The sequence below is a fragment of the Lithobates pipiens genome, unplaced genomic scaffold, assembly GCF_037356315.1.
Source record: "Lithobates pipiens isolate NorthernLeopardFrog02 unplaced genomic scaffold, aLitPip1_a1.2 Scaffold_13, whole genome shotgun sequence".
In the NCBI taxonomy this organism is placed as follows: domain Eukaryota; kingdom Metazoa; phylum Chordata; class Amphibia; order Anura; family Ranidae; genus Lithobates; species Lithobates pipiens.
In genome coordinates, this window is record NW_027507718.1 from 138,413,328 (window position 1) to 138,434,383 (window position 21,056).

Genomic DNA, 21,056 nt, shown 5'->3' on the forward strand with positions numbered 1-21,056 from the left:
AGAGCGAAAATTTTGAAAAAAAAAGATATTTTCTTCTTTTTGTTATAAGAAAAATCGAATAAACTAAATTTTAGTCATACATTGAGGGCAAAATTTATTCAGCCACATGTCTTTAGTAAAAAAAATGTCAATAAGCGTATATTTTTTGGTTTGCGCAAAAGTTATAGCGTCTACAAACTAGAGTACATTTTCTGAAATTTACACAGCTTTTAATTTATGACTGCCGATCTCATTTCTTGAGGTGCTAAAATGGCAGGGCAGTACAAATCCCCCCCAAATGACCCCATTTTGGAAAGTAGACACCCCAAGGAAATTGCTGATGGGTATGTTGAGCCCATTGAATATTTATTTTTTTTGTCCTAAGGGATTGAATAATGACAAAAAAAAAAAAAATTTTTTTTTACAAAAAGTTGTCACTAAATGATATATTGCTCACACATGCTATGGGCATATGTGAAATGACACCCCAAAATACATTCTGCTGCTTCTCCTGAGTACGGGGATACCACATGTGTGGGACTTTTTGGGAGTCTAGTCGCGCACGGCACCCCGAAAACCAATCACCACCTTCAGGATTTCTAAGGGTGCAAATTTTTGATTTAACTCCTCACTACCTATCACAGTTTCGAAGTCCATAAAATGCCAAAATAGCACAAAACCCCCCCAAATGACCCCATTTTGGAAAGTAGACACCCCAAGCTATTTACTGAGAGGCATGTTGAGTCCATGGAATATTTTATATTTTGCCAAAAGTTGCGGGAATATTACAAACTTTTTTTTTTTTTGCACAAAGTTGTCACTAAATGATATATTGCTCACACATGCTATGGGCAGAAGTCAAATTACACCCCAAAATAAATTCTGCTGCTTCTCCCGAGTACGGGGATACCACATGTGGGGGACTTTTTGGGAGCCTAGCCACGTACGGGACCCCGAAAACCAAGCACTGCCTTCCGGATTTGAATATAAAATGCTACCAAAAAACCTGTTAGCGATGGCAGGGATCAGGCCTGACTCTGCGATCGCTGCAGTTATGTGTTTAGTGTTTTGTAAGTGACAGTGATCGATCGATACTGCACTTGGGTGGGCTGGGCAGAGGGGCAAAACGCAGGTGCCAGCAGGTATTTGGGCTGATCCCGCTAACAATGCGTTTTTTTGGAACCCTAAACTGCTGGGGACGCTAGTATAGATCTGATCAGATCAGATATTGATCTGTTCAGATTCTATACCACTACGGGAGGTGTATGCTTTGTGTGTGGGTGTTAGCGGTACTGGCACTAACCTAGCGCTGCCTGGGGCGACGCAGACCCTGACCCTAAAACCTAATTGATATCACCCGCCGGGTGATCGGGGGGTTAAACCTTTATTGGGTAATAAATGGTGGGTGCCCTGATGCTATAAAAAACAAACTAACCAGAGTCACCCGTAACACTTATACGGTGATCAGTGGTGAAAGGGTTAACTAGGAGCAATCAGGGGGTTCAAATTTTTATTAGGTAGTATATGGGGGTCCCTGGCGCTATATAAAAACCTGACGGGGAACCTAAATAACTAACTGGCTAACCAGCGTCACCAGTGACACTTATACTGTGATCGCTGGTGAAAGGGGGTGAAAGGGTTAACTAGCAGCAATCAGGGGGTTAAAACCATTATTGGGTAGTATATCGGGGTACCTAGCGCTATAAAAACCTGGCGGTGAACCTAAAAAAATAACTAGCTACCTAGCGACACTAGCGACACTGATGCAGCGTTCAGAAAAATTATCGCTTAGTGACACTGGCAAAAGGGGGTGAAAGGGTTAACTAGCAGAAATCAGGGGGTTAAAACCATTATTGGGTAGTATATCGGGGTACCTAGCGCTATAAAAACCTGGCGGTGAACCTAAAAAAATAACTAGCTACCTAGCGACTGTAGCGACACTAATGCAGCGATCAGAAAAACGATCGCTTAGTGACACTGGCAAAAGGGGGTGAAAGGGTTAACTAGCGGCAATCAGGGGGTTAAAAACATTATTGGGTAGTATATCGGGGTACCTAGCGATATAAAAACCTGGCGGTGAACCTAAAAAAATAACTAGCTACCTAGCGACACATGCAGCGATCAGAAAAATGATCGCTTAGTGACACTGGCAAAAGGGGGTGAAAGGGTTAACTCTAGGGGCAATCAGGGGGTTAAATCTTTATTGGGGGGTGATAGGGGGCTACCCTGGACCTAACACTAACTGCCCTGACAGTTTTTACTGTCACAACTGACACTGAATGCATTGATCAGTAAAGAAATGATCAATGCAATCAGTGACACTGTGACTGGGGGGGGAGGGGGGGCGGGGGGGATCGGGGGGCGATCGGGGGGGGGTTTGTGTGCCTGTGTGTACCTACATGTCAGTGTAGTGTTGGTGCACACTTACTTTCTGTCTTCTCCTCGTAGTCCGGTCAAAAAGACCGCCCCGAGGAGAATGACATCACTTCCTCCTTCCTGTGTAAACAATACACAGGGGAGGAAGCTTCTCATTGGCCAGGAGCGATCCAGAGGGGGTGGCCGAAAACCAACGGCCATCCCCTCATCACGGAGCGCTCCTGGACCGAATCGGACCGCCGTAACCAGCGGGAGGGGGTCCGATCGGACCCCCCACCCGCTGGAAGGCAATCACGTAGATGTACGTGATTGTGCCTGCCTGTGCCATTGTGCTGACGTACATTGGCAATACGGCGGTCCTCAAGTGGTTAAAGCAAACTCCAGCTAACGTGTTTTTTTAGAGTGATATAAAACTCATAATAAAAATGTTATACTTACCTGCTCTATGTAAGGATATTGCACAGATTGGTCACTTACCTGTTCTTTTTCAGGCCCCTGGTGGCGCTGTCTGCTCCTCCTCTTCTCCAAGTGCCCCCATACAAAACAGTGTGCTGTGTAGGCACTTGTGCGGGCGGGTTCCTGAGCCAGGCTGTTTGCTTCTATAGATACACACATTGTGGCTTAGCCCTACTTCCCCCCCTCACTTCCCCCCTCACATGATTTTACTGTCAGCTGCAGGAACCAATAGCTCTCCCTGCTCTCAGTGACTCAGAGAGAGGAGAAGACCTACAGCTGGGCCAAGCACGATAGAGGACTCAGGAAAGTGTTTTGGGGAGGGGGGGGTAGTGGAAGGTTTATTACCTTAATGCGGAAAATGCAATAAAGTGGTTGTTAACCCACTTATATAACTTTAAATAAGCCCATCTGTGTGCTTTATTAAAAAAAAGTCACCTTTACCGTATTTTACAGCAGTTCCTTGCAAACATGTCACCAGCCAGCTCTCTCCTCTGATTGCCTGACAGATGCAATGGGCAGGGCTGAGATTCCCCCACTGACGTCAACCAGGACACGAGGAGCAGAGTAGAGAGAGAGAGAGAGAGACGGCCGCCACATGATCTGTGAAATCTGGTAAAGGAGGCATTTTTTTTTTTTATAAAGCACACAGACAGGAACACTTGTTATTAGGACACAGAAGGCCTTATATAAATCTAACAGTTATGACAGCAGCAGGAGTGGAGGGGGCAGGCACTGACACAGGGGCAGACGGGAGGGGAGGAGGACACAGGAGCACATAGGAGGACAGGAGGGCTGCGGATGATGGAGGCACGTAAATTGACCACGATGTCAGAGCTCAGCAGCCATGATCAATCGTGATCCGTTTACATAGGGGTAGGCAGAAACTGGCAGGATCAACCAGGTATTACAGGTGTTACAGGGGGCCAAATTACACAGCACAAGCACTGTGCTGTATAAAATGTTTTAAAGGGACAGAATCCATTTATTTTTGAGGTTAACGAGCGCTTTAAGGGAAAAAAACTTTTGTGTTTAAGAACCCTTTTAAGTAGTTAAAGCAACAGTTTTGTTCATTTTGGAATAAAGGTTTTACATAAATAAATAAAAGCTGATCTTTGTAAGCACCCATGTCAGTGTTAAATGGTTTGTCTCAACCCTCTAATGCAGCCATCACTAACTGCTACATATGCAGAACAGCTTGTTCTATTAATAAACAGACTTACTGGCTAGATCGCCTGGTGAAAAAAAGCCTAAGACTAAGACTAAGAATGTTAGACTCACAGGAAGGCAGGAGTACCATCAGGAATGCAGATGGGTACACAGGTGCTAGGAAACAGGATACTGGTTGCCCCCTGAACACTTATCTAAGTCCTCTTACACTCTAGTGCTGTCCCCATCTGTAGTTCAGCTCCCCCTTTCTTCCTGGGTTCATAGGCTACACTGAGCGCAGCAGTAGCCATTGGCTCCCACTGCTGTCAGCCAAATCCTGTGAGGAAGGAGGAGGTGTGGCTGAGCTGCGTTGTGTGTGTCTATGGACACCCACAGTCCGGCTCAGGAGCGTGCTTGGCTAGGTGCCCTGTAGGCAGCTGCAGTCTACTTTCTCCACTTTAGCTGTTGCTCATCCACAGCAGCAATACAGATGGGGATGAAGTCAAGTCTAGTTTCGCTATGGTTTTCTCTGTCACAGGGAGGCAGCTATTCAATTAGATGCTGGTGCCCCAAGTGACTTTGGTGGCTGTCTTGGGTCAGGCAGAGTCTATTTAAGACCCTGCCTCCCGGGTTTGGCATGCATTTTGCAAGTGGCTAGAGTAGGGACAGGTCACCTGTGCGAGAGGGACAGTCCATTGAGTCAGGGAAAGGTTCCAGAGGAGTAGGAAAAGTGCAGGGTCCACTCCAAATCGTGGCGGGGACAAAGTGGCTACACCTGAAAGAGGAGGCCTTGGCTCCATCGCCCATCAGCCTGACAGACAGCTATAGCGGAGCTCACCCAGGACGTGGCTTCCTTGAAGCAAGAGATGTCCACATTCAAATATGATTCAGCACACCCCTCTAAGGGCGAGAATCTATTGCGGAGAGATCTGGATGGACACTAGAAGTGCTGGCAGTATGGCCACTTTGGACATGTAGCTAGGTACTGTGGTCAGGCTAAATCCAAGAGCACCCGGAGGCTGCCATTTAACTAGCAGTTCCTGGGGCAGAAGGATGATCCCCAGGACTGTCAGCACAAGGTCCCATCAGATCAGAGGCTATGGTTGCACCAAGCTCAATGGTGAAAGCCCTCATCAATGGGCAAAAGGTCCCTTGCCTGATCGACATGGGATCTGAGGTCACTGTCATGGAGTATGAGTTCTATGCCCAGCGGCTCGGGACACAGGACCAGCTGGACCCCTCTTGGCTGTCCTCACATCCCGATGGAAGGTGTTACCTGGGTGACGATACAAATAGGGATTGTGGTGACTCAGTGAGCCCAGTGACCTCAGCAGTACCTATTATCCTGGGCATCAACGTCTTGAAAGATTTGTGCTTGCTCTGCTTTCTGGCCAAGTTTGAGCATTCAGGCCAGTGCACGGGGTCGGTGGTCTGCGAGCTGTCTGGCTTAATGCTATCCAGGCCTACGAGGTTTACCAGAGAGCAGCAAGAAAGCAGCCTGATCAAGAGGGGGTTGTCCGTACACCCTCCCCCAAGCAAAAGTTACTCCTAGCACCCCTCTAAGAGGTAGATTGATCTCTGTCCATCGGGGCTCACAAGAAAATGTAAAGGGCCATGTTAATGGAGGAGCCTAGTAACACCGGGGGAGTGACTGATCACCCACACCTTATCCAAAGTTGACAAAGGAAAGGTGTTGGTTCAGCTTATCAATCTAAGGACCTTCCAGATCCTGCTCCCTAACCATACCACCATAGCAGAACTCTATGCAGTGTGCCACCACTCTATTTCAGATGCCCAGCCAGGGGTGGAAGCAGTCTGTGCCCCATTACAGGCAGCCACGTGCTCCTTTAACAAGCCATAATACAAATCACTGCTAGAACAGATGGCTATTCCTTTCCTGGGACTATCTTCTACCCAAACAGCAGCTACTTCATTAACTACTGGAGAAGCACCTACTGGTCTTTGCTACCAGCCCTGAGGACTACGGCTGCACAGAGGATATCGACCATCTAAATTCATGCAGGGAACGCTCCACTCAACAGCGGTACTGTCTTATTCCTACAGCCCTGTGCCTGGAGGCCAAGGACTTCATCCGCAACATGCTGTAGAGTGGGATAATTTGGGAATGCCATAGTCCATGGGCCACCCCATTGTCCTAGTATGAGAAAAGGTTGAAATTCTGTAATTCTGTGTGGTTTACTGCAAGCTAAATGCCTGTACTCACTGGGATGCCTACTGATTGCCCAGGGTGGAGGAGTCACTCATGGAACTGGGTCAAGCCATTTTTTTCTGTAACCTTGTATTGGCAAGCGGCTACTGGCAAGTTCCAGTTAGGGGCCAAGATCATGAAAAGACTGCCTTTATCATGCCCCTGGGACTATTCAAGATTAATCACATGCAGGGCCATCTTTAATATTGATTGGACCCTGGGCAAAAAAAATTTGGGGGACCCCCTCCCATGCAATTTCACTCTCCACCTGCTCTGAGACATACAATAAATAACAGCTGGACTTAAAATCAGTTTACTGTATCAGATCAGGCAGCAATTGTGATTGGTTGCCAGAGGTTACAGCATATCATTACTGCTTACTGACTGGTTGCTAGAAGTTACAGCACACATTACGGCTCACTGATTAGTTGCTAGAGGTTACAGAAAATGATTTCTGCTTGTTAATTAGTTACTAGAGATTACTGTACAGTAATACTGCTCACTGATTGATAGAGGTTACAGTACATCATCTTCTCACTGCAGGGAAGCATGATATACATATGAATTCCACCTTTATTTACATATCAATGCCGCTGGCCACAGCTATTTGCTTAGTAATGCCGCTGCTATTTACATATGAATGCCAGTTGTTTACATGTAAACACAGGGTCTGCAGGTGAGTCATCTGTGCACAACAATAGGGCAGAGCTGGGCAGCATTAGTGCAAGCATTTCACACTGAGATATCGGGACACAGCACAGGGCTAAAACTTCAAGGGACAAGGAAATTTAAACTGGGATAGTTGGCAAGTATAAGGCAGCTGCTTTGGGCCCCACAACAATGACAGGGCCCAGGGCAGCTGCCCCTTTTGCCCTGCCTTAAAGACGGCCCTGATCACATGCCTTTCGGACTAAGCAATGCCCCCAGTACGTTCCAGAACCTGATGGAAAGATGTTTGGGAGATTTAAATTTTGAGACTGTTAGCCCTTGTACACACGGTCGGAGATTCCGACAACCAAATCCGTCGGATTTTGTCTGACGGATCTTGTCCGAAACTGTTGTATACACACGGTCGGACAAAGTTGTCAGAAAATCCGAATCGTTCGGAACGTGATGACGTAATTTTGTTACGATGGGACTACGTTCAGGATAGTAGCCAATAGCTTTGATGTAGGAATTTGATCTGAGCATGCGTGGCACTTTGTCCGATCGGAATTCTCTACACATGATCGGAGTATGTCCGATCGGAGCATTTTGTTGGAAAATATTTCCGGCAAGTTGGAAAATTTGGTCCGACGGATATTCCGACGGAAACAGTCCGATGCAGACCACACACAGTCGGAATATCGGACAAAACGCTCCGATCGGACACATTCCGTCGGAATCTCAGATCGTGTGTACAAGGGCTTAGTCTGCCTGGTTGATATCAACATTTTCTCCAAAACCTTTGAGGACTACATCCAACATCTGGACTGGGTGTTCATCTGTTTAACCCAGTACGGATTAAAGTTCAAGTAAGTCCTGCTTAATGAGTCAGAAAATACAGTACCTGGAGCACATTGTAGAAGCTGGGGGGTCTTTCCAGACCCTGCCAAAGTCCAGGCAGTACAGGATTGGCACTCCTCAAAGACTATCACTGAGCTGTGCTCTTTTCTGGGGTTGCTGGAATATTATTGGCGGTTCCTCCCTAAGTTTAAGCAAATCCTCGCCTCTCTGCATCAGATACTGAGTAGCCATTCTAGTGACAAGCACCCCAGCAACAAACCTCTGCAGCTCTCAAACCAAAACTGACTTTGGCACCTCTACTGCAAAATATGGATTACTCTAAATCTTTTTCAGTATGTACGGATGGGAGTTTACAGGGTCCGGGGGCTGTCCTGGCCAAAGGGCAGGATGACCTTGAGCATGTAATCGCATATGCGAGCTATTGTCTGTGGCTAACTGAGAGGAATCCCCATAACTATAGCTCCTTCAAGCTGGAGTTGCTTGCCCTGTTGTGGGCCATCACTGAGAAATTTGCAGAATACCTGTGGTACAGTACCTATGGATATGTGGATCTATGGAGCTGGAAACATCCTAGGGACAAAGTGTTCTCCTGCCAGTCCAGGTTCTACGCAGCCCTCTCCAGAATAGACTATGCCCTGGCCATGGGGGACTTTTTACCCCATGTCCAGTCCATAGCATATCTGTCCCAGACGGTGTCTGGTCTTTCTATAATACAGGTGGGTTTGACTGTGGGCCACAGACCATCGTTCCAGGTCTGGAGACTCAGCACTCTCTGGCTCTCCACGCAGGAAATCTCTGAGTACATCCCGACTGGCCAATTACTGGTATTCCAACACTGACTGTGCAGCCGGGGACCCTGTCTGGGACGCCTTTAAGGCGGTAGTCGGGGCTCATATATTTCACTCATTAAACAATACAGATGGAAGAAGCTCTCCAAAAGTCGTTGGAGGAGGCACACACAATCGTCATATGGGTAGCCCCTCCTCTGAGACTAGAGGTATGCTGAAGGATGCTCATCGGGCGCTGCAGCTTCATATGGTGGATTTGACCAGGAAGCAACAACTATACCTCTCTGCTCACATTCATAAGCATGGGGGGAAAAACGGTAGGCTCCTTGCGTATCTTGCCCATACGGACCTTCAGGACATTTCGATTGCTGAAATTCAACTCCCAGATGGGTCAGCTACTACTGACGCACTGACTATTAACCAAACCTTTGCAGAATTCTATAGCAAACATTCCAAGACTCTCTTAAGCTGGGGAAACTTCCTGACTCTATGAACGAAGCACTCATTGTTGTCATAAGTAAATCTCGTAAGTATAGGCTGCAGTGTGGGTCCTACTGTCCCATTTACCTCTTAAACAACAATGCCAAAATTCTAGCAAAAATTCTTGCCTTTAGACTTCAGACGGTCATTTTACCTTGAAGAGGGGTGCCCTTTCTCTCTGCTTCTGTTGGCATTGGCCTTTGAGCCGTTGGCCCTGGCGGTGTGACAAACATCAGAGATAGGGGGCATCTGATCTGGTCCAATAGAGGAGAGGAGATGATCTCTCTCTATGCGGACAATGCCCTTATATATTTGGACAGTAGAGAGAGCTCATTTACTAAACTGTTGCATGTTGTGGAAGAATTTGGTGCGGTTTCAGGGCTTCAGGTGGGTTGGAAAAATCTCAGGCCTTTCTCATAGGCCCCCCTTTCCTATTGATTATCTACAAAGGTCACATATCCAATTAATGTCCTCCTTTAAATACCTAGGTATTCAAATACATGCTGAACTCTCTAAATACGAAGAACTTAAAGCGGGAGTCCACCGGGAGTCCGCGTTTTTTTTTTTTTTAAAAGCCAGCAGCTACAAATACTGCAGCTGCTGACTTTTAAAATAGTGACACTTACCTGTCCAGCGCGCCCGCGATGTCGGCACCCGAAGCCGATCTCTTGATCGTCTCTCGGGTGCTGCTGCCGCCATCTTAGGTATGGGAATCAGGAAGTGGAGCCTTTCGGCTTCATTTCCTGGTTCCCTACCATGCATGCGCGAGTCGCGCTGCGCAATAAGGATGGACCCGCTGCCTCTGGGATCTGTGTGTTTCCCAGCAGGCAGCGGGGGACTTTCGGAAAGGGGCGTAATCTACGCCCCTTTCCGCAGAGAGCTATCCCGGAAGTGGGTGCAGATACCTGTACTGTACAGGTACCTGCACCCCCCTCCCCCCTGAAAGGTGCCAATTGTGACGCCGGAGGGGGGGAGGAATCCAATGAGCGGAAGGTCCACTTTAGGGTGGACCTCCGCTTTAATGTCACTCCTATAGTCAAACAAATGATGGATAGGTTCAGTACCTGGTTGTCATTTCCCCTCATTCTAACTGGCCGCATAAACATATTTAAAATTATTTCTCCTTTCGTCTTCCAGGACAGCCTCTGAGACATAGGGCTCCTCTCTCCGGGACAGGAAACACGTCTACCCAATCAGATTAAAAGGATGTCCTCCAGGCCTCCCTCTTCAGTTTTTCGTGTTTCCTGCTGGACGGGAAGGAGCACGTAGGAACCTAAGGGGAGCTCCTTATCTCAGGGGTTGTCCTGGGAGAGCCCCTGGCATGGACTGGTTCTGCCTGTAGCACCCCTCTGTCCTGTCAGGGGAGAGTAGGGTCGCTATAAAACCACCTCTGCCTTTTTTGATCAGAGAGAGCAGGACCCCGATGTGCTGCAGATTACGCCACCCATGCTCCGCTAAAGTACCTGTGACAGGCGTTGGAGTGGTGTAAAAGGCTCAGAGACTGAGCAAACACCAGGGACCATGGAGGGCACAGCTACACAGGTGGACTCCGGTTCAGCAGGCTCCGGCACCTCTCAGGTAAGCATGGTGAGGGTAGACCATGTCTTATACTGGGGGGTTAGGGTCCTTTAGACCTTAGAGAACCCTCCCAGGGTGGGGAGCCACAGGTGATGAGCTGGGCACTTCATAGGCTTACCCTAAACACGGTGGTGCGGGTCAGGGCTGTATTCTAATGGGAAATAGTTTTTTTTAAATTTCAGGTCAAACAAGATAGGACCCAGATACAGTTGCCCAGAAAGAAATGTGCCGTATGTGGGGCTAAGTTAGGTGCCAATTGGGGAAAACCATTTTGCCCCGAATGTGTCAGTAGTCTTGTCAGGGACGATTCAGTGGCAGCGTGTCACAAAGTCCTGACATCCGTTAAGGACAAGATTGCAGCCACATTCCAGTCCTTCAAGGGTATGATGGATAGGATGCAGGGTCCCTCTTTTTCCTTACCCAGGGCAGTGAGTATGCTTTCCTTATCCTAGCCTAGTCAGGAGGATGAGGGGGATAGGGAGAGGGTACCGAGAGCGCTAGCTTCCTCTCAAACGGGTTCAGCATCTGACTTTGAAGGAGAGGAAGAGTCTTCCAGGGGGTCCAGATACAAATTGTCTTTGGACGATGTGGGAGATCTTCTCAAGGCGATCTATGACACTTTGGAAATTCGGGAGGAGCAGGTCCAACTTTCCAAGCACGACCTTATGTACCAGGGGTCTAGTGCTCATAAGAACAGGGTATTCCCCATGCATACATCGCTAATAGAATCGATTTTGCTGGAGTGGGAGCAGCCGCAAAAAAAGCCGTTCTTTTCAGGCAGCCTCAAGCGGAGATTCCCATTTAAAACAGATGCTGCGCATCCCTGGAATAAAATTCCAAAACTTGATGCACCATTAGCCAAAGTCTCTAAGAAAACAGATTTGGCCTTTGACAACATGGGCTCGCTCAGAGATCCCATGGACAAAAGAGGAGACGTGGTGCTTAAAAGGGCCTGGGATGCCTCGTCAATTGGGCTCAAACCAGCCCTTGCAGCTACTTGCGTGGCCAGAAATCTGGAGTGTTGGCTAACTCAGTTACAGTCCCAAATTTCAGCGGGCACCTCTAGGCAACAGCTGTTGAAGTCGTTTCCGTTACTATTCAAGGCAGTCGGTTTTTTGACAGATGCCTCTGCCGAATCGGTTAAATTGGCGGTTAGGTCAGCAGCATTGGTAAATGCAGCTAGAAGGACTGTATAGTTAAAAGCCTGGACAGGCGATGTGGCCTCAAAGCTTAAGTTGTGCGGGTTACCCTTTTCAGGTGACCACTTATTTGGACCAGGCCTACAGGAGGCGCTGGAACTCACTCAGGACAGGAAAAAAGCATTCCCACAAAAGAAAAAGAAGATTGAAGGAAAACGCTTTTTTCGAGGTCGCAGGCAGCGGACCCAACAAGAGAGGGAGGCCCCCCCAAGAAACATTGGTCAGGCCACAAGGGGCGGGGTTAAGGAGGAATCCTATTTAATCCTCAAGCCACCCCAAAGTTTCAGTGACTCCTGCGTCCCAGTGGGAGGGAGGCTGGGGAAGTTCCTCCCACAATGGACCGCTTCAACCTCAAGTCCGTTCCTACTGGACGTCATAGGGAACGGTTACAGGTTGGAGTTTGTTTTAGTTCCCCCCTCAAGCTTTCAGGTTACCCGGTTACCAAGAGACTGAGAAAAAGCAGAGGGCCTGGGACTACTGTTGGGAGATTTGCTGGTTCAGGTGCCCCAGAGGGAACGTGGTCAGGGAGTTTACTCCCATGTCTTTGTCATAAAGAAGCCTTTGGGAAAGTTCAGCTTGATCCTGAATCTCCGCCCCTGAACAAGTTTGTGAGATACAAACGATTCCGAATGGAGTCGATCTTTTCGATAACCAATTTCCTGTTTCCTGGTTGCCACATGGCCACAGTAGACCTCAGGGATGCTTATTTGCACATCCCGATTCATCCACCATAGCACCACAGAGGTTAAAGCGGGAGTCCGCCGGGAGTTCCGCCGTTTTTTTTTTTTAAAAGCCAGCAGCTACAAATACTGCAGCTGCTGACTTTTAAAATAAGGACACTTACCCGCCCAGCGCGCCCGCAATGTCGGCACTCGAAGCCGATCTCTTGATCATCTCTCGGGTGCTGCCGCCACCATCTTGGGTATGGGAATCAGGAAGTGGAGCCTTTCGGCTTCATTTCCCGGTTCCCTACTGCGCATGCGCGAGTCGCGCTGCGCAATAAGGATGGACCCGCTCCCTCTGGGATCTGTGTGTTTCCCAGCAGGCAGCGGGGGACTTTCGGAAAGGGGCGTAATCTACGCCCCTTTCCGCAGAGAGCTATCCCGGAAGTGGGTGCAGTTACCTGTACTGTACAGGTACCTGCACCCCCCTCCCCCCTGAGATATCGGGACACAGCACAATTCAGGTACTCAAACATCTCCCAAACATTGTTTGTATGGATCTGTGATCAGCTGCTTTGAGCGTCACCCCAATGTCTTTTATTGTGATTACTGTACGATGATGTATTGCTTCAATGCCCCCGTCATTGTCTAGTTTACCCTTAATTCAACAATCCTTCAACTATGCATGGTCAGGAATAGATAATCACAGGACATTCACAGAAGAAGTGCTTTACTAGTGCCCTCAAAAAAAGTCACTGGGGAACAGGTTGGAGTAGCTGATCTTGGGAGATTGCCATTTGGTATGGATGTATCTTATCAGTACTTGCCAGCTTGATATTCCCTTTGTAGCAAGAAAAAACTGAAATAACAGAGGAGAGCTATGCAAATGTATTCCTTTTTGTATTCTCACTAATAAAGACCAATTCCTCCTTAAATAGATATTATAGTTTATGATGAAGCAGAGCCAGGTTAAAGCAGAACTTCACCCAAAAGGGAAGTTCTGCTTTAAGGTCTCCTCCCCAGCCCTTGCTTGTGAAATCTCTCAATTGGGAGGGGGGAGGCTGGTGCATGTCACTCAACTCCTGTGAGGTAATGGAGGTCACAGCTAGGACCGGTCTGGGAGAACTCATTTCCTAAGCACCTAAAATGTTAACTGCATGTGGAACAATTTGTCCACTTATGATTACACAATGATATCTGAATTGTTTACCAGGAGCCTACTGTTTTCTGCTTTTTCTAAAGCTATGCCATAGCGAGGCCCCTCTCTAGCTGCACTGACCCTGATGCATGTTCTCCCCCATTTTGAACTGGATGAATGTGGCCCTCTCTTGCCCCCCTTCCTCCATGATTCTCATTCTGGCTTGGTATATAAAATACCAATAGGATGCACTGAGGAAGATTGGTGAAACGCATAGCGATCACTATTGGTGACAATACACTGATTCCTGCACCTGGCCCTGCATATGAAAGAATTATCTCTCATCCATTTCCTTACTACTATAATCTGAACTGAAGTGGGCCATTAAGGCTGGATTCACACCTATGCATTTTTTGTGCTTTTTGCATTTTGCAGATTTGCACTACAGATCGTGTTCCATAGGAATCAATGTTAAATGGACTCTAGTGCAAATCTGCAAAATGCATAAAGCACTAAAACTGCATAGGTGTGAATCCAGCCTTAGACAGATCTCTTTGTATATGTATACACTTTAGCTATCCAGCCTATGGGGAAATAATGTATCCAATTTATTGCACATACTTTTTGAGATTTTAACTTTGTTCTTAAATAAACTTTGAATATTTTTATAATCAGTGTACTCATCCTTTCCTACCTGGAATTACAGTTGGCAACTGATAAAGTCCCATGCATTGTTTTTTGTTCTCGGGAGGTGGGTACCTGTCCACAGGTTTTGATAGGTACCTGCTCCCACTTCCGCTCTGACTGCCTAGGCGATTGGAAGCGGAAGTTCTCCTCCCTCTCTGCACTCTTCTGGGACACATGACAGGCCCAGAAGAGTGTGGGATTATTCACAATGCGCAGCACAGCTTGCACATGCACATTGGGCACCCAGCTGTAAAGCTGCAAACTGTCACAACTGGGTACCCACAGTTAGAATGCCAACGCCAGGGACAGATGACAAGAGGGGAAAACAGCTGGGGTGAGCCCATCACTGGATCATGGGAAAGGTAAGAGATTGTTCATTAAAAGTCAGCAGCTACTGCTTTTGTATCTTCTGACCTTTAATCTTTACACAGGAAGCTGGAGCTCCTCTTTAAGTTCCCTGCTGGGTCACTGCTACTATTCAGGGTCATGGCTAAGAGACAGTCCATTACACTCGGAACTGCTACCGACCATACATCATAACTGATGAATCTATGGAGAACTCAGAGACCTGTGATGGAAGTTGTTTAGCTGAAAACCTTTAAGAGGTTTAAAAGGGGGTTTTCTTGCTAATGTCCTGAACAGCTGTGAAGAGCATCTACACCCTTAGCAAATGAGGTGAAGCTTCACTTTCCAAATATACTCACAAGTGCAAGCAAAATAAAAAAAAAAACAGCATTTTTACTTGCACATGATTGGATGATGGAAGTCAGCAGAGCTTTCCCTTATTTAGTAAGCTCTGGAGAAATTCCCTTCGAGAGTGCAACTGCATATGCAAAGTGCAGTTGCTATTTGCCTTTAGTAAATCAACCCCAGTGTCTTCTAGTTTTTGGGCAGTGCATTCTAAAGCTGGCCATACATAAGTAGGTTTTTTGCAAACTTTTGTATGAATATTTGTACAAAAAATTCTGAGTTCATTCAATGAATGTCGTTCAAAAGTACATCAATATTTTGTTTCCTTTTAACATTTGATTTTGGAACAAATGGACTTAATGAAAACCATATACAGGCGGCCCCCTGGTGACAAACATCCTACTTACAAACGACTCCTACTTACAAACAGAGGAAGACAACAGGGAGTGAAAGGAAATCTTCCCCTAGGAAGGGAAATTCACTACTGTAAAGGTAACATGGGAAAAAGGTGCCTCCACTGAAGCTTTATTACCAATTCTTTTTCCACAACACCCCAAATTTTTCAAAATCCAATTGTCACAGGGAAAGAAGGTGAGGGGAAATCTTCTGAACAGGGGCACAGGCAGCAAAATACATGTTACAGGGGTGTTAACCCTACCACAGGCTATCCAAAAAAAGTTTACTTGTTCCCACTTACAAATTCAACTTAAGAACAAACCTACAGACCCTATCTTGTTTGTAACCCGGGGACTGCCTGTTAAGTGTTAGAAATCAGTTCATTTAAGAAAAAAATTCCATCCTGCCCTTTCAAATTTTCTCATCACTGAAAATGAACATCAATTTGACCCCACTAATGATTCGAAAATTAAACATACATTTTTGAACAAAACAATGCTCGTCTGCTGTGTTGTCTCTATATCTACCCATATAATAAAAAAAGAAGACGTTTTAAAAACCTATAGATCAAATACAATAAAAAAAAAAACCTGTTACAAAAACTTAAAGACCTAAATAAACAACTTAAAAAAACTGTTCTAATTATATCATTATAGCTGGCTTTTTAGTTTTTAGAGTTCATATTGAGAAGCTAAACCAGTGATCCCCAAATTGCAACCATACCTAATGTGGCCCTTTTCTTGCATTCAACTGGCCCCTGTAGCGCTAATCCTCCCAACACAAAGTAATGAGCGCAATTTCTCTCACTGCCACCAATGACTGTTGCAATTCCTTCAACTCACACCAATGATGGGACACTACCCCTCCCACTGACATGTATGATGAGGTATTTCCACTGACACCAATAATGAGGTACTATTTCTTCCACTGACACCAGTGATGGGGCATTATTCCTTCCACTGATCACCAAAACAGGGAAAATGCTGAATTTTAGAGATGTCACCAGAAGAACAGAAGCAGAAAACAAATAAAGAATTGGTGAGGGTACAGTTTTCTTGTTGCAACTGTATAAGAAGGTAATTCCTCTCACTTTGGAGACATATATACTCACTTTTTGTTGCGTCTACTGGACAGGAAATAAAAGAAAATCTCCCTAATCACTGCTCTACCCCTCCACTCCATCCAAACGCTTTGCATTCATTTAGAGATTCCAACACATTCTCTGAATGATGCCCAAGCTGAAAGGCCAACTTCCTGTGTTCAGAATGTATAAGACTGACTGCTCAGCATGGGACCTGGAAGCTAGTGGAGATCACTGGAGTAGAGGTGTCTACTTCTGAAATTTCAAGCTTCCAGGGGGATCTGCCAGGTACGATATATTTATTTATAACAGGTATTTATATAGTGCTTGGGCCAATGTAGACAGGAGCCAATTAACCTACAGGCATGTTTTTAGAGCATGGTAGGAAACTCACGCAGGCACAGGGAAAACACGCAAACCCCATGCAGGTAGGGTCATGGTTGGGATGAAAACCGATGACCCTAGTGATGCTAGGCAGAAGTGCTAACCACTTAGCTTTTGTGCTGTCTTATGTTCATAGTTGTATTGGTCCAAACATCTTTAAATTCACAAATCTCAAACAGGGTACAACAAATTGCCCATGAATTAAACCTGACAAGATTTACTCATTGCTACTAATCGCATCGCTGACATTTTATCACTGGTAACCAATTTACCGTATTTATCGGCATATAACATGCGTCAGCGTATAACATGCACCCCAAGTTTAGCAGGGAATTTTAAGGAAAAAAAAACCCCTTAAATTTAAATGCCCATCAATGCAGCCTTATCAGTGTCCATCTGCAGCCTTGTCATTGCAGCCTTGTCAGTGCAGCCTTGTCCCAGTGCCCATTGCAGCCTTGTCAGTGCAGCCTTGCCCCAGTGTCCATTGCAGCCTTGTCAGTGCAGCCTTGCCCCAGTGTCCATTGCAGCCTTGTCAGTGCAGCCTTGCCCCAGTGTCCATTGCAGCCTTGTCAGTGTTACTGGATGCATTTTAAATTGGCACCACCAAGATCACAGGGACTGGACGGAGTGGAGCGAACGCCACCGAGATAGACATAGCCGAGTGTACTCGGCTAGGCTCGGCTCTGCTCACAGTCACGCCCAGTCCCACCATTAGACCTGTGATATGTCCATCATAGGGCGGGACTGTGAGCGGAGCTGAGAGGAGCCGAGTACACTCGGCTATGTTTATCTCTGCGACGATCGCTCCGCTTTGCTCACAATCAGTGGAGATCAACGGGGATAGGCGTATAACACGCACCCACAGTGTTTGTTATATGCTGATAAATATGGTAAATCATCCATCTTACCAATCATTCGGTGTTCACCACCTCACTCTGCCAAACCCTCCACTGGCTTCTGCTTGCCCAGCAAATAAAATTCAAAATACTATCAACAACACATAAAGCCATTCACAACTTTGTCCTGACCTACATATTCAAACAAATCTCAAAAGCATCCTCTTTGCTCCTCCCAACACCAACTGCTCTCTCACTTCCTCCCTTGTTTGCTCCAAGGACTTATTCAGAGCCTCTCCCATCCTCTGGAACACCCTACAACAATCTGTTTGACTTTCTTGACTGAGTTTGCCTTTAGGCGATCCCTGAAAATTCATGTCTTCAGAAAAAGCTATCCCGCCTCCACCAAATAAACTTAACTTTTACTTTTTCTGTCAGGTCATTCCTCACAGTAATTACCTTTCTTATCGCTTGACCCTCTCTTTTAGATTGTAGAGCCTGGTACACACTAGAAGTTTTTTTTTTGTTCAACCCAGTGGCCTGAATGAAAATTTTTTTTTGAGAGATAGCCTCATTCAGTGGGAACTCCACCTCTGTGTCTTTGTGTTCTGAAAGGGGGGCTGTCCCCCGCAATGGCTGCCAGTGCTGATCGGATGCTGGTTTGCCAGGATGCTCATTGTACAGAGGCCATTTGTGAGGCGTGCTTCTGTAGAACAGACAGCTGTACACACAAGCTGATTTTTCAGCCCCTGCGTTTTCAAAGCTTAAAGTGGAGGTAAACTCCACTTTTAAACTCATACCTACAGGTCTAAGTCTATATTAGGGCTTACCTGTAGGTACAACGAATATCTCCTAAACTTGCACTGTTTAGAAGATATTCACAAGCGATGCTGCCGGTGATGTCACTGGCATACGCGCTCTGAAGGGACAGCATATCTATGCTGTCTCTTTATAGCTCCATGCTGAAACCAGATGGTCTCGTGCACATGTGTAGGAGTGACGTCACCCTGGCTCGGCCATTCATACAGCTAGAGCCCGCAAACCCAGAAGGAAGACTGGATGAAGATATCAGCACTGGAATGCATGACAGTGATGCGCTGAAGGAATCCGCTTTACAGGTCAGTCTGTCATAATGTGCTAGTATGTGGTGCATACTAGTACATTATGACTTAACCCCACGGGGGGCCCATTTAATTTTTATTTCAGTGGTGTTTTTTTACCGCTTTAAGCTCGCATGAGCAGGATCCTGAACCATCTTGTAATAAGTTGTATTGTAACTGCTGCGAAGGGTGGTATTAAAGGAAACTTGCTTTGCCATCAATGGATGAGCACTGGCTTTCTTTAAGTTTTCTGGCAATGTAATTTATCACTTCTGAGATTCACTGATTGGTTTGTCTATTTCAGATTGTGAAGTCCACCCGTGTAAATCGACGCAAGAACAAAATGGCACTGCGCTGGGAAGCTGGCCTATACACCAATGAGCCAAGCGAGTAGCTCAGAGAAAGTAGCTGGACCTTGCAGTGGTGTGCATGTTAAAACTGCTGTTAATTTATTGTGTTTTGCTAAATTCAAAAGAATGCCAAAAGAAAGATGGATTACTGTACTGTGCCTTAAGGGGAAATCCTTGAATATTGAACATTATGTGCCTGTACAAAGATGATCCCTGTGAAAATCAGTGCCAGATTTTTCATGCAGCTGCCCTCAGGCTGCCACGGTTGTACTGCACTGTCCCTATGATCCAAGGATGGCCACTTGTCATTTCAGTAGTGGCAACCGATAGCTGAACTGCTGCTGTTACAAGAGAGCAAAGCTATAATTTACATTGCAATTGGAAAAGTTTGGATTGCCAATGGCAGACACTAGTAATATAACCTGTTAACTTGCTGAGAGCCGTTGCCGTATAAGCATTTGACACTGTTAAAACCTTAGCCACAACCAGATCTTTAGGCAGACCGTTGATAGTACCCATCCACTATGGGTACTATCAACGGTCTGCCTGTGCTGTGTAACCCAACTAAATAGCTGATTTATATGGGAGTTCAAATCAAGACAGCTTAAAGAAGAATTCCAGGTATGGCCTTTTTTTACATTTAGTAACATCAATTCAGTGAGGAGCACTGTAACTATGCATATACCATACTTGTGGGATTCCTCTAGAAGCTGGGAAACACTGAAGCAGTGGCAACCACAACCTCCCCCCGGTCAGTTGGTAGCACTTACACCATCACCGGCGGCTTCCCTTGCTCGGTGACGGCGGTGGCCTCTCATTCTCCTGCTCTCCATGGGTCATCACAGCGACGGCGGCGGCAATGGCTTCCATTTCCTCCCTCCTCTTCAGCGGCCAATCAGGAGTGTTCTCTTTTTTTGCCAATCAGAAAACGGTCTCACACCCGCTTCTGATTGGCCAGATTGAGGATCAGTGTTTCAACAGCGAATATTTATTCGCTGTTGTAACACACCTGGGTGGGCTCCATTCATATTCTCTGTGACCCAAGCCCACCCTATTTTGAAGCCTATTAGAGCTTCTGGCTCTAATCATTTGCTTAAAAAAAAAACCCTGCTGTAATAGGGGGTGGTTAAGGCAGCCATGGATAGATTCATGCTATGCATGAATCTGTCAATTGCATATAGGGGGTGGCCTGGAGAGAGGGCGCCAGTGCCCAGGCACCCCTAGGGAACGGGCCGCCACTGCAGTGAAGTAGACACATCTACTCAAGTGATCGCTTCTAACTTCTGGGTACCGTGCCGAGCGGCTACAGCTGCATTCTGAACACAGGAGGTTGGCCACACAACATGGGCACCACCAAGGTTTAAGGTGCTGATACATGTATGTACTGGCACCTCTAGGTGCCTGTAGCAGTTTGCCCCCTTCCTCCCAGTGACAGATTCATTAGCTGTGTAAATAAATGCAGAGCTGTAGGTCTACTGCATATCAAAGGAAACAGAACCGAAAGAATGGAATGTTAGGAGAGAATTTTATTTTTTCATTTAGATAATGGTCAGGAAGCCTCTTTGGACCATACTGATTTAATGTATATAGAAAGGTAAAAAAAAAAATATGATCATGTAAGCAGGCTTCTAACAGATTAGTTAGTGAAATAACATACCACTATAGATAATTCATAAGCATTACCCATTGGCTTGATGCACTGGACTTTATAGCTGAATAACTAAGTCAAAGTGTAAAAATGATGATTGGTGATCATGTCATTATTGCCATCTACTGTAAATAAATGTATTTTGTTGTATAGTTACACTGCTATAAATCAAGTGTCAGCTTCAGAGTGACATAAGGTTTTATAGAGTAGTTTTTTTGAAAAAGAACAATACATTTGAAAGACCATTAAGCTACCCTGGCATAAAGAGCTACTGGTGCAGTTCTTGGAAATACTCTTGCTTGTGAAAAACTGGATATGTTTGTCATTGTCTACTATGCAGCATTTGAAGGTCATTGTCAGCAGGCAA

At 46.1% G+C, this 21,056-nt stretch overlaps 1 protein-coding gene across 2 annotated transcripts in view; it reads left to right on the forward strand.

The window, feature by feature from the left end:
• Positions 1–20,845, forward strand: part of MISP (mitotic spindle positioning) — a 223,219-nt gene extending 202,374 nt beyond the window's left edge. For both annotated transcript variants that reach the window (XM_077475639.1, XM_077475638.1), the window contains one exon: positions 18,996–20,845. In XM_077475639.1, the coding sequence (XP_077331765.1) occupies positions 18,996–19,085 (90 nt within the window). In that variant the 3' untranslated portion in view covers positions 19,086–20,845. The remainder of the gene's footprint in view (positions 1–18,995) is intronic.
• The last annotated feature ends 211 nt before the right edge of the window (positions 20,846–21,056 follow it).